A 15,011-nucleotide genomic window follows, 5' to 3' on the forward strand; every position below is an offset into this window, starting at 1 on the left:
ATTAAATGATCCTCAAACAATCTCAGCGAAGTGCTATGCCTATAGCAGAATGAAGTCAATGTCTAAACGCGAATCGCCATTCGGCACATTGCATCTCTTTACCACGATCTGCTGAGATCACAGTTCTAGTTAGCTTTTCAGAAATACATATTTCAAAAATCACAAACCATGCTCCACTTGCTTGCGGGGAGTACATTTTGTTTTCAATGATACTTAGTTTCAGTCCGTATTTATATATTTAACTATAAATCAACATTAATTCCTTCTACAGAGAGGGAGAGAGATTTACATAAAATACGTCTGCTCAATTCGATGGAGACGATAGAAAAGTTACAAACATTTGAAAACGCTATTCCTTCGATGTTGATTTATCTGGTACTGTTAATCTGAATTCACAGTTCATAGACGTTTTATTAATTTTTTATGGACGACGTGAAATATTTCATTCAGAAAAGATCGCACATTCGCGCAAGAAAATAACTTTGAAATTTTTTTTTAATTTAAAAAGGAGATAGCGTTCTTCAAGCAATGCTTCGCTATGTCGTTCGGGTTCATCGAGTAAACATCACAAGAAATTGAGTAATAAACAGACTACCTGAATCAAAGATAGCACATGATGTCGTTGTGGCTCCAAGCTGTTAGTCATAGGATACTCGCCACTGAGATGCCCACCTGCCACTCTGCACTGTCTTTTAACTGTTGCAGCGACCTGCGACCTGCTGTTTGACGGCACCCCAATCAGCGACTCCAGCTGGAATAGCGCCCTCAATGTGTCCAGATACGTGGGCAATCTCAAGGACGACACGGCTGCTGAAGCAGAGTATCTGGTGCTGACCACCAAGGAGGTGACCGCCTTCACTTTCAACTCCCCGTCCGACTACGTCGACGTGAGGTTCGATAATCCCCCCATCACGCTGAAACTTGTCGTCATGGAGGCGTTCACCAATTATGAAGAGGACATGATCTCTGCCACAGATCCGGTAATTCGCACTGCGCAGAACCTGGAGTAGGTCGTAAATCTTGTCGGTTTGGTTACATATATTTCACCACAACTGAAAACAATCGCAATGTGTCATTTGCGGTAAGGTATGGCTGTTCACTAAGTTTCGATTGTGGACATCGTCGGAAAGCTTCCCTTCTCATAGTAAGAATCGAAATGAAGAACCTCAAACATCAACAACTCATTGTGACAATAACGCCTACCTAAGCTTGTAAGTAGGCTGTTTAGGTTTTTATGTTGGTAACGCCACGTAGCGCTCTGTATGAAAATCTCTGACTGTGCTGTGTGCAGTATGTGGCTTGTTGGCATTTTTGGAATATTCACTATTGTAATGTTGGGCAGTTGGATGTGAACAGCGCATAGTCAGTATTACACTATCAAATTTCTTTGTCAAATATCTTTGCCAAAAATCTTTGTCAAAGATATTTTATGTTTTAATAGGAAATTTGTTAAATGTCGTCCAATATTTGATCAAATCTAGGGCCTCGCTGTAGGTTTGATCAAAGAAATCGCTTGCGTTCTGTTCACTGCAATGTGACATGTTACCACATGGAGCGCTAGCATCGCTGCAGCGTTCTGTTTTCTGTAGTGTTTTTATAAACATTGCCGGTAAATACAATTGGTGTGTGCCGACAACTACAAAATTAATAGAGAAGTATGAAGCTGATGTGGCGCTTTACAATGTGAGGCACCCTGAATACAAAAACAGATTAAGAAGACTGGGAACCAGATCTAAGCAAACCTAACCAAACATAACCCTCTCCTGTAGCAAGGAATTGGTGTGTTACAGTGAGCCTGTATTCTGAAGATGTAGCAGTTCTTAAGTGAATATTGTGCTTTTTGATGTGAGGATACACTTCACTGAGCACATACAGAAATGTATGCTCATCCATTCTCAAGTAATTGATGTAAGACTTGACGTCTTCCACTGTAAGCTCACATAACAAGTTTAGTTGAATGCTTTTACCGTGTCGCCGTTAAACCGACGGCTTGACCCAGTTTAGATTAGTTTTTCGTTTCATAGATCCGCGCTGAGGAGATCCTCGTAGATGTGGAACATGTGAATTTTTTTAAGCTGAAATAACAGTACTAAAAGTATTCTATTAAAAATTTCGTCAATGGAGTAGAGGGAGTTGGCCATTAGTAAGTCTTTCAGGCTTCTTTTAAACTGATCTTTATTTGTAACCAATTTTTTATGTTTGCTGGCAAACTATTGAAGATGAGTGTTCCTGAGTAGTGGACCCCTTTTTGAACTAAAGTAAGTGCTTGTGCAGATCATTTTTGTTCCTAGTATTGTATGTATGAACTGAGTTGTTTGTTGGAAAAAGAGATATATTATTTAGGACAAATTTCATTAAGGAGTAAATATACTGAGAGACAGTAGTTAGTAGAAGTTAGTATACCCAGTTCTTTGAAGAGGTTTCTGCAGGACGTCCGTGAATTTACTCCACAAATAATCTGTATTTGGACTCTGAAAACTTTTGTTTGACTTGAAGATTTACCCCAAAATATTATACCATATGACATTAAGGAATGAAAGTATGCAAGCTTTTTCATTTTATGTTGCCTTTGTCTGCTAACACTCGAATTGCAAATACAGATTTGTTAATGCGTTTCTGCAGTTCTGTGGTGTGCTCCTCCCAACTGAATTTATTATCAAGTCGTCATCCCAGGAATTTAAGACTGTCAACCTCGTATGTATGGTTCCTTTTTCTTCCCCACTTCTTTTCCGCATGTGCACACAATGCAATTGCGGTACGTGCAACTGCTGCGGCTAATAACAAGTTGTTGTCAGCCATCTTGAACTTTGACGAAAAATTTGATGACAGTGTAATACCACAGTCTAATATATACAGTCGCGACACTTTCGCTGCTTTTCGTTATACACCGCGACAACAGCGCCCCAAGCAGCGGAGAAGCTACGCTGCTGAATACGGTATTCAGTAAATGTAAGCAGTATCGTTTATATTCATTTTTAACATGGTTTTTACGAAAGGCAGCGTATGTAGCGCAATCAGTTGCAGTAATAATTGGAAGGAGACACCACATTTGTCATTCTTCAGGTTTCCTAAGGACCCTGAGATGTATGAAACATCACATTAGAGCGCTAATTATTTAAAATTTTTTTTGCAAACTGTATTGAATTACTGAATTTGTTTTTCTAGGAGCAATCAATGGTTAATAAATAGTAGAAGGCAGAAAGATGCCCTTTATTTGCACAATAACGTGAAGTTTTGTGCGTTAAGTGTCGAGTCAAACCAGTTCATGAGCGCGGAAAAGAAGAGACTGGTATGGAATGCAGTTCCTGGCCGAATAAGCCACAACTAGTGGCGACGAAGAGAAAATTGCCATACAAACCTGAAAGTGTTACTGCAAAAAACAATAAAACTGCCTCTTGACACAGATGAAACAGCTACCACAAGTGTTCCTACACGAGAGACATATATAAAGTCACTACCAACGGAATCTGCAACAGAGACATCATTTAAAGATGAAATGCTTAAATTACGTGAAATTATTCGCGTGTCGGAAAGTGGTGTGAAATGTAAAAACGTGCAAATCATTAGACTTAGTAGAAAATTACTACGTGACAAGGAAAGTGCCCATCGTAAGAATAAACTGCAACCACAACGTCTCAGGGCACAAGTACAAAAGGACAAGGTTATTTTAAAAAGTATTGGTTCCAAGTACTTGAAAAAAGATGTTCTCGATATATTGATAAGCCAAATCAGTATACCATTGAATGGAAAACGTGGTGCGAGATGGAAAGATGAAACTAAATTATTTGCTCTTAATTTGTTGTATTGTAGTACTCAGGCATGCAGATTTTTATCACACTGCTTTAGCCTTCCATCAGTACGTACCTTACAAAGGTATGTGGAAGATATACAATTAAACTGTGGGATAAATAATAACATAGTTCATCTTTTAAAGCAGAAAGTGCAGCAGTTACCAGAAGCTGATGTAATTGTTAATTTGTCAATGGGTGAGATGACACTAATGGAAAATTTGATATATGACAGCTCTAGGGATCGTGTTATTGGATTTGAAGACATTGGTATGATATGTACATCTGTGGTTGCCAATACTGCATTAGTTATAATGATTAACGGCATCTTCTCACATTTTAAACAGCCGTTATTATATCATTTCTCCAAAGGACCAGCTGGAGCCACCCATCTGACGCGCATATTTTTTGAAATTGTCAAAAAACTCACAGATTGGTTTGGACTGAGATTCTTTTGACTTTATGTTCGGTAAATGTATCGATGGGATATAAAAAGTTTTAAAACAGTCATGCTTTTATTGAGATAACATGATAGCACAAAGAATAAGACGGAAATTGTATTTTTGGAAGCAGGCATCCTGCAAAGCGGAACGTAATGAAAAGTGATGTGTTGCTTTGTTTTTACACAAGGAAGAGCACGTATATACTTTATATGTGGGATATACAGTGTGTATTTTCTGACTTACAGTGGAATAAGTGCGAGTGTATGCTATTTCTTAAGTATTTCTTCAAGACTATCTTGCAGCTTATGTCACTTCATTCAGTAGTTCGTGCTCTGTTTACTTATACTTCACGATCATTTTTCTCTCGCTAGTCTCCTAACACTTGTGGCGCAAAACTATACTAACTATTTTGTAAATCACGTACAAAACGAATTAAAAACAAATATTATTTTTAGGTCGCATCTGTCGTCAGAGGAAGGAGAGAGTTTTGGCCGCTAGGGGCGCTAGTGTCACTTGAAGTGTCAAATGGCAACAACTTTCACAGCAGTGACTGTCGCGCTACGACAAAGATCTTTGTAAAATATATTTGACGGAATATTTGATCACATCTTTGATCAAATCTTAGACAGAGAAATTTGATATTGTAATACCTGCCGTAGCGTTCGGCAGTAGGAGGTGAGCCGCCAGCAGTGGTGGATTTGGGGGGAGAGGTGCCGGAGTTTTGACAGGTTACTATAAGCTGACTATCTGGACGTGTGTCCGCCATAAGAAGGAAATTTGTAAAGATGGATGTCATCAATTGTGTGTGTAGTCTTCAGTGCTGAGACTAGTTTGATGCAGCTCTCCGTGCTACTCTATCCTCTGCAAGCTTCATCTCCCAGTACCTACTGCAACCTACATCCTTCTGAATCTGCATAGTGTAGTCATCTCTTGGTCTCCCTCTACGAATTTTACCCTCCACGCTGCCCTCCAATACTAAATTGGTGATCCCTTGATGTCTCAGAACATGTCCTACCAACCGATCCCTTCTTCTGGTCAAGTTGTGCCACAAACTTCTCTTCTCCCCAATCCTATTCAATACTTCCGCATTAGTTATGTGATCTACCCATCTAATCTTCACCATTCTTGTGTAGCACCACATTTCAAAAGCTTCTATTCTCTTCTTGTCCAAACTATTTATTGCCCATGTTTCACTTCCATACATGGCTACACTCCATACAAATACTTTCAGAAATGACTTCCTGACACTTAAATCTACACTCGATGTTAACAAATTTCTCTTCTTCAGAAACGCTTTCCTTGCCATTGCCAGACTACACTTTATATCCTCTCTACTTCGACCATCATCAGTTATTTTGCTCCCCAAATAGCAAAACTCCTTGACTACTTTAAGTGTCTCATTTCCTAATCTAATTCCCTCAGCATCACCCGACTTAATTTGACTACATTCCATTATCCTCGTTTTGCTTTTGTTGATGTTCATCTTATATCCTCCTCTCAAGACACTATCCATTCCATTCAACTGCTCTTCCAAGTCCTTTGCTGTTTCTGACAGAATTACGATGTCATCGGCAAACCTCAAAGTTTTTATTTCTTCTCCATGGATTTTAATACCTACTCCGAATTTTTCTTTTGTTTCCTTTACTGCTTGCTCAATATCCAGATTGAATAACATCGGGGAGAGGCTACAACCCTGTTTCACTCCCTTCCCAACCACTGCTTCCCTTTCATGTCCCTTGACTCTTATAACTGCCATCTGGTTTCTGTACAAATTGTAAATAGCCTTTCGCTCCCTGTATTTTACCCCTGCCACCTTCAGAATTTGAAAGAGAGTATTCCAATCAACATTGTCAAAAGCTTTATCTGAGTCTACAAATGCTAGAAACGTAGGATTGCCCTTTCTTAATCTAGCTTGTAAGGTAAGTCGTAGGGTCAGTATTGTCTCACGTGTTCCAACATTTCTACGGAATCCAAGCTGATCTTCCCCGAGGTCGACTTGTACTAGTTTTTCCATTCGTCTATAAAGAATTCGCGTTAGTATTTACTGATAGTTCGGTAATTTTCACATCTGTCAGCACCTGCTTTCTTTGGGATTGGAATTATTATATTCTTCTTGAAATCTGAGGGTATTTCACCTGTTTCATACATCTTGCTCACCAGATGGTAGAGTTTTGTCAGGACTGGCTCTCCCAAGGCCGTCAGTAGTTCCAATGGAATGTTGTCTACTCCGGGGGCCTTGTTTCGACTCAGGTCTTTCAGTGCTCTTTCAAACACTTCACGCAGTATCGTATCTCCCATTTCATCTTCATCTACATCCTCTTCCATTTCCATAATATTGTCCTCAAGTACACAGCCCTTGTATAGACCCTCTATATACTCCTTCCACCTTTCATCAATTGATAGATATATATATGATGACTTTTGAACATTATTAAGGTAAATACCTTGTTTGTTCTCTGTTAAAATCTTTCATTCGCTAACTATGCCTATCAATGCTTTCACTAGTTAGAATCTTTTATTTAGCTGGCAATACTGGCGCTCGCTGTATTGCAGTAGTTCGAGTAACGAAGATTTTTGTGAGGTGATTCATGAAAGGTATAGGTTATTGTTAGTCAGGGCCATTCTTTTGTAGGGTTTATTGAAAGTCAGATTGCGTTGCGCTAAAAATATTGTGTTTGAGTTAAGTGATGATGAGAATAAGTCAAGAGAGAAATGTCTGAGTACGTTCAGTTTTACTCAGCATTCTTTGTATCAAATGACGTAGAAGTTTACAGCACTGTCATTTTTAATTTTCCAAAGCGGATGTTTCAAGCTGTCCGACGCACATGTTCTGGTCGATGATCGGCTAAAGAGCGGGATCAGAGTTTGTAATCTCTACAATGACAGTCAGTATTCTGAGTTAAGTATGTATTTGTTTCTCAGTGCTTGCCCTGTCCATAGCAGGTTTTACCTACAAGTGGATGTGACATGTAGTAGTAGTAGTGTGGTATCCTGCTTCATGCTGGGCTTGTCGTGGGTTAAGCCCCTTCCACTTTTGTCTGTCCGTAGCCAGTCTTTTCATTTCTTTAATATTTGTCTCCTTTCATATTGTCGATTGATTTATTCTTTTTGCTCTTCCCCTTTTCCCCTCCACTATTCCTTCTACTCCTTCCTTCAATAAACAGTCCCTCCTCAAACAATGTCCAATCCAGTTTCGTTTTCTGCTTCTGATGACTTTCAGCATGTTTCTATCTTCTCCATCTCTTCTTAATACTTTTTCATTCCTTACTCGGTCTTCCTATTTCACTTTTACCTTTGTTATCCATATCCACATGTCTAGTTCCTCTAATCTTCTTTCATTTTCCTTCCTCACTGTCCAGGTCTGCGCACCATACAGTGCAACGCTCCAGATGTAACATTTGGCAAGTCTTTTCCTCTGATATTTGTTTAGTGGTCCTCAAAGTAATTTCTGTTTCCTCTTGAATCCTTCTTTTGCCATTCCAATTCATTTCCTAATTTCTGTTGAGCAATACATATCGTACATTATTACACATCCCTAGTAACTGAAGTTATTCAGTTGCTTTATTTCCTCTCCCCCTATTTTCATATGGCACTTTCTCCCCTTTCCTACAATTACCATGCTTTTCGTTTTATTCTTGTTAATATTTATTCCATATTCTTCTGATTTTATGTTTAGATCTTCTAACATTTTTTCCATCTCTCTTGCACTCTCTGCCATCACAACCATGTTGTCTGAAAATCTTACACACTCCACTCTCTGACCCCCTATACACACTCCCCTCCTTCCATCAAAACTTTCATTAATAATTTCCTCCACATAGATATTGAACAGTGTTGGTGATAAACAACAACCTTGTCTTACACCTCTTCCCAGTTCAATTTCTTCATTCATCACACTTCCTATTCTTATTCTTGCTCTCTGGTTCATATATAGATTTCTACTTAGCCGTCTATCCCTCCAGTCAAATCCATGTTCCCTTAGGATTGCCGTCAGTTTGTCCCATCTGACACAGTCAAAAACCTTCTCAAGATCAATGAACAAAGCATACACTTTCCTTTTCTTCTCCATGTTCCTCTCTCCTACCTCCCAGTAGCCAAACGGTATCTCTCGTTCCCACTCCTGGCCTGAAACCAAATTGTTCATCTCCTATTACGCAATTCCGCTTTCCATATAGCCTTCTGCTGAGCGTCCCCAGCAAGACTTTGGCTGCATGCGATATCAGACTCACTGTTTTGTGTTCCTCACACTTTTTGCTGTTCTTTTTCTTTTCCATAGATATTAAGATACTTTCTGTACAGTCCTTTGGCCATTTTCTTGCCATGTATATTTGATTACACAATTCAGTCAACTCACTTTTTCCTTCTTTCTCCAATGACTTTAACAGTTCCGCAGGAATCTCATCAATTCCCATTGCCTTTCCATTTTGCTTTTCTTTTATAGATGCTTTAATCTCACTAGTTACTATTTCATTTCCTTTCTCATCATCTGCAACTTGATGTTCTTCTTCTATCATTAGCTCTTCTTCGGTTGGTCGGCTGTCTGCAGCGTATAGCAATTCCATATATTCTTCCCATCTCCTCATTATTTCTAGGGGTTCACTCACCATTTTACCGTCTGCTGCCTCTACTTCCTTTAGTCCATTGTTTATCTTTCCCCTGAATGTCAAATCCATTGCTTCTTTGTACATCAAATCATATTTTCCTTCTTTCTCTAATTTCTCTATCTTGTCACACTTTTCTGTCAGCTATTTCTCCTTTGCTTTTTCTGTCCCCTTTCTTAATTCATTATTTAACCTCCTGTAGATAGGCTTCCCTTCTTATGTGTTTACAGTTTTCCATTTCCTGCGGTCATCCATATTGGTTATCATATCTGGTGTTACCCATTATTTCTTTACTTTTTCCCTCTCCTTGGCTCCAAGCGTTTCCTTAGCTGCCTTTTTTATCCCATTTTCAAAACGATCCCATCTTCCTTCAGTGCATTCCGTTTCTTGTCCTTACATCATGAATTCACAATATGCATTCTCTAATTTTTCACAAGTGCCTTTGTCTTTCCAGAAGTAGGTCACCGATTTTCATCAAGTTTTACAAGGGACGCTGTACATTGAAAATAAAGACAGACTCCCTGTTTCCTGAAAGATATGTAAGTCAAAAGTGATGTCGGAAAACCGTATTTTCAATGTTATACATCGAAATGTAGTCTAAAAACTAATTTTTATTAATATAATATGGTGTCCAAAGTCAATAATGTTCGAGTTATTAACGTTTTTGTGTTTTCGTATTGTAGCTTGGATACGTGTCGTTCAACGCGTATATCAGAGCGAAGTCGATGGTCGAACTGCCAAACATAACATTGTGATACACGATGCACTGCAGTAGGACTTTTGTGGAAGATGGTGTTCAGCCAACCAGCACCGTGAAAGTGATAACACTAAAATGTACGTCTGTTAACCGTGTCACGTTTACTTTTTCCGAAAGGTAAGGAATTGAAACTGCTCTTGAGCACTTACCCGCGAAAGGCAAAGGTCCAGAGTTCGAGCCTCGGTCCGGCACACGGTTTTAATCTGACAGGATGTTTCATATCAGCGCACACTCCGCTGTAGAGTGAAAATTCCATTTTAGGTAAAGAATTTCATCGCACACTTCAAAACCATGCCACACGATTGCGAAGCAGAGAATTACAACACTGGGCAGTTGCTATCAAAATACATCAGTTAGTCCGTAACCAGCTGTCCGCGCCTTTGTTCCACGACATGCTTTTATATTCTTGGTACGCATGCAAACTGATATCCGATAGATCTGTTTTCAGCAACGTGAAAGGGATCTGTTTTCCTCGAAAAATGTACCGGAAAACATCCAGTGTGGCGAGATTTCATTAGTGTGTTCTGCATGTGCGAGAAATATTTGTTTGGCCTCTTTCTATAATAAGTTTCACCCCACTGATTGCGAGATCGCTCACGAATAGACGATACGATCATCTGGGATTGCGCAATATGTAATATACTTTAGCTGTATTTTTATACTATGTATCACGATGAAAGTAACTGTGAATATATTGATTATTAATCACACCTCTCGATGCCGGCCGCGATGGTCTCGCGGTTCTAGGCGCGCAGTCCGGAACCGTGCGACTGCTACGGTCGCAGGTTCGAATCCTGCCTCGGGCATGGATGTGTGTGATGTCCTTAGGTTAGTTAGGTTTAAGTAGTTCTAAGTTCTAGGGGACTAATGACCACGGCAGTTGAGTCCCATAGTGCTCAGAGCCATTTGAACCATTTGAACACCTCTCGATGTTTTACTTCAAGAAAAGGCAAAGGGAGGGTTTCTGATCGTCGTAATATTATCAGATACACAGAAAAAACTATCGAATGAGAAAAAGCTACGATCGAGACTCGAACAGGACCAGCAGATCGGTACTTTAATGCGTACAGCTCTCGATCGCCGACCTCGCTCTGCTAGACGTTTAGGATGACGGATACCCAAATTACAGCATGAAAACACAAAAACGTTAATAACTCGACAATTATTAACTTCGGACCCCGTATTATCTCAATGAAAATCTTTATTTTTAGACGATGTCTCGTTTTATGACACTGAAAAATTCGATTTTCTGTCATTATCTATTTACCTCGATTTTTTTTTCAAAAATTAGCGAGTGTCTAGCAAAGAGCAGAAACACGCGCCTCTTTACTTCAAATGTACAAGTCCTCGTAAAGCTCGAACAAAGCGTTGGCCCACACGCCACGCCCTTCCCTTGTGAGTAGAGGCACCCTCTCTCCCGTTCTCGAGTCGATAAGTGACCAATACTACAGAAAGCATCAGAAAAGTGCCCTTCCTACCGCCATATCCTCGGCTATCTTAAAAAAGGAAGCCCAGCAAACAAAGGGTCATTCGCGTTGCTTATCTTATGCACGATTGCAGCACGTACTTAGATCCACCTAACGAATGCTGCCTAAGTACGATGCGCTTCTCAAGCATTTTCCAGAAATCGAGGCTCGAAATTTTACGAGCCTGTTGATTATGACACGAGAGCGCCAATTGGTGCTGCAACAGACGACGAAGGCTAGTAGATATCCTTGGGTAAGAGAAGAAATATTCAATTTAAGTGACGAAAGGAGAAAATATAAAAATGCAGTAAATGAAGCAGGCAAAAACGAATACAAACGCCTAAAAATGAGACCGACAGGAAGTTCAAAATGGCTAAGCAGGGATGGCTAGACGACAAATGTAAGGATGTAGAGGCATATCTCACTAGGGGTAAGATAGATACTGCCTACAGGAAAATTAAAGAGACCTTTGGAGAAAATCGGCGCTGACTTCGGTCGCGCAGCTTGAGGCTGTTGCCAATGGGCACCACTGTGGGGAGCCGGACTTGGGTATCACGGGGATGTCAACCTCATCCCGTCTGTCCCCAGATCGGTCTGCCGCTGTGGTTGCCCCGGTTGCTGCCCGCAGTGGAGCTGAGCCCTCGCCTGTGGTTGATTGGGAGGTCGTTCCAAGGCGTGGCAGGCAGCGAAAGGCGTCCCCGGAAGCTGACCAGAAAGCCTCCCCGGTGCGTCTGACAAACCGGTTTCAGGCACTGTCTCTGGCTGAGCCAGATGCAGCTGCCTGCCCTGTTTCAGAGGATCATTCTCAGCCTTCAAGGTCCGGGCAATCGCAGAGGTTGGGCTTACTGGTAGTTGGGAGCTCCAATGTTAGGCGCGTAATGGGGCCCCTTAGGGATATGGCGGCTAAGGAGGGGAAGAAATCCAGTGTGCACTCCGTGTGCACTCCGTGTGCATTCCGGGAGGAGTCATTCCTGATGTGGAAAGGGTCCTTCCGGATGCCATGAAGAGCACAGGGTGCAGCCAGCTGCAGGTGGTGGCACATGTCGGCACTAATGACGTGTGTCGCTTTGGATCTGAGGAAATTCTCTCTGGATTCCAGCGGCTATCTGATTTGGTGAAGGCTGCCGGTCTTGCTTACGAGATGAAGGCAGAGCTCACCATCTGCAGCATCGTTGACAGAACCGACTGCGGACCTTTGGTGCAGAGCCGGGTGGAGGGTCTGAATCAGAGGCTCAGACGGTTTTGCGACCGTATTGGCTGCAGATTCCTTGACTTGCGCCATAGGGTGGTGGGGTTTCGGGTTCCGCTGAATAGGTCAGGAGTTCACTACACTCAGCTGGCGGCTACACGGGTAGCGGAGGCTGTGTGGCGTGGACTGGGCGGTTTTTTAGGTTAGAAGGCCTCGGGAAAGTGCGGGATGGGCTGCAATGTCAAAGGGTGCTTGGCAATTACAGGACGTGCTTGGATCAAGGAACAGTCGGAATTATAGTTGTAAACTGTTGTAGTTGCGCTGGAAAAGTCCCTGAGCTTCAAGCGCTAATAGAAAGCACAGAAGCGGATATCGTTATAGGTACAGAAAGCTGGCTAAAGCCTGAAATAAGTTCTGCAGAAATTTTTACGAAGTCTCAGACGGTGTTCAGGAAAGATAGATTAGGCAGAATTGGTGGTGGAGTGTTGGTGTCTGTCAGTAGTGGTTTATCTTGTAGTGAAGTCGAAGTAGATACTCTGTGCGAATTGGTGTGGGTGGAGGTTATACTTAACAGCCGAATTAAGTTAATAATTGGCTCCTTCTACCGACCCCCAGACTCCGATGATACAGTTGCGGAACAGTTCAGAGAAAGTTTGAGTCTCGTAACAAATAAATACCCCACTCATACGGTTATAGTTGGTGGGGACTTCAACCTACCCTCGGTATGTTGGCAAAAATACTTGTTCAAAACCGGTGGTAGGCACAAAACGTCTTCCGAGATTGTCCTAAATGCATTCTCCGAAAATTATTTAGAGCAGTTAGTCCACGAACCCACGCGAATTGTAAATGGTTGCGAAAACACACTTGACCTCTTGGCCACAAACAATCCAGAGCTGATAGAGAGCATCATGACTGATACAGGGATTAGTGATCACAAGGTCATTGTAGCTAGGCTCAATACCATTTCTTCCAAATCCATCAGAAACAAACGCAAAATAATTTTATTTAAAAAAGCTGATAAAGTACCACTAGAAGCCTTCCTAAAAGACAATTTCCATTCCTTCCAAACTGACTATGCGAATGTAGACGAGATGTGGCTCAAATTCAAAGATATAGTAGCAACAGCAATTGAGATATTCATACCTCATAAATTGGTAAGAGATGGAACGGATCCCCCGTGGTACACAAAAAAGGTCCGAACGCTGTTGCAGAGGCAACGGAAAAAGCATGCGAAGTTCAGAAGAACGCGAAATCCTGAAGATGGGCTAAAATTTACAGACGCGCGAAATTTGGCACGTACTTCGATGCGAGATGCCTTTAATAGGTTCCACAACGAAACATTGTCTCGAAATTTGGTAGAAAATCCGAAGAAATTCTGGTCGTATGTAAAGTACACAAGCGGCAAGACGCAGTCAATACCTTCGCTGCGCAGTGCCGATGGTACTGTTATCGACGACTGCGCCGCTAAAGCGGAGTTATTGAACGCAGTTTTCCGAAATTCCTTCACCAGGGAAGACGAATGGAATATTCCAGAATTTGAAACACGAACATCTGCTAGCATGAGTTTCTTAGAAGTAGATACCTTAGGGGTTGCGAAGCAACTCAAATCGCTTGATACGGGCAAGTCTTCAGGTCCAGATTGTATACCGATTAGGTTCCTTTCAGGTTACGCTGATACTATAGCTCCCTACTTAGCACTCATATACAACCGCTCGCTCACCGATAGATCTGTACCTACAGATTGGAAAATTGCGCAGGTCGCACCAGTGTTCAAGAAGGGTAGTAGGAGTAATCCATTTAACTACAGACCTATATCATTGACGTCGGTTTGCAGTAGGGTTTTGGAGCATATACTGTATTCAAACATTATGAATCACCTCGAAGGGAACGATCTATTGACACGTAATCAGCATGGCTTCAGAAAACATCGCTCTTGTGCAACGCAGCTAGCTCTTTATTCGCACGAAGTAATGGCCGCTAGCGACAGGGGATCTCAAGTTGATTCCGTATTTCTAGATTTCCGGAAAGCTTTTGACACCGTTCCTCACAAGCGACTTCTAATCAAGCTGCGGAGCTATGGGGTATCGTCTCAGTTGTGCGACTGGATTCGTGATTTCCTGTCAGGAAGGTCGCAGTTCGTAGTAATAGACGGCAAATCATCGAGTAAAACTGAAGTGATATCAGGTGTTCCCCAGGGAAGCGTCCTGGGACCTCTACTGTTCCTGATCTATATAAATGACCTGGGTGACAATCTGAGCAGTTCTCTTAGGTTGTTCGCAGATGATGCTGTAATTTACCGTCTAGTAAGGTCATCCGAAGACCAGTATCAGCTGCAAAGCGATTTAGAAAAGATTGCTGTATGGTGTGTCAGGTGGCAGTTGACGCTAAATAACGAAAAGTGTGAGATGATCCACATGAGTTCCAAAAGAAATCCGTTGGAATTCGATTACTCGATAAATAGTACAATTCTCAAGGCTGTCAATTCAACTAAGTACCTGGGTGTTAAAATTACAAACAACTTCAGTTGGAAGGACCACATAGATAATATTGTCGGGAAGGCGAGCCAAAGGTTGCGTTTCATTGGCAGGACACTTAGAAGATGCAACAAGTCCACTAAAGAGACAGCTTACACTACACTCGTTCGTCCTCTGTTAGAATATTGCTGCGCGGTGTGGGATCCTTACCAGGTGGGATTGACGGAGGACATCGAGAGGGTGCAAAGAAGGGCAGCTCGTTTTGTATTATCGCGTTATAGGGGAGAGAGTGT

General features: G+C 41.6%; 1 protein-coding gene across 5 annotated transcripts in view; it reads left to right on the forward strand.

Moving 5' to 3' along the window:
* Positions 1-15,011, forward strand: part of LOC126285013 (uncharacterized) — an 84,126-nt gene that overhangs the window by 17,207 nt on the left and 51,908 nt on the right. For all 5 annotated transcript variants that reach the window (XR_007551595.1, XR_007551598.1, XR_007551596.1 and 2 more), the window contains exon 2: positions 706-980. Coding sequence is in view for 1 of the 5 variants with exons in the window: in XM_049984323.1 (XP_049840280.1) it covers positions 706-980 (275 nt within the window). In the remaining 4 variants the exon portion in view is untranslated. The remainder of the gene's footprint in view (positions 1-705; positions 981-15,011) is intronic.

The sequence above is a fragment of the Schistocerca gregaria genome, chromosome 8 (genome assembly GCF_023897955.1).
Source record: "Schistocerca gregaria isolate iqSchGreg1 chromosome 8, iqSchGreg1.2, whole genome shotgun sequence".
NCBI lineage: Eukaryota > Metazoa > Arthropoda > Insecta > Orthoptera > Acrididae > Schistocerca > Schistocerca gregaria.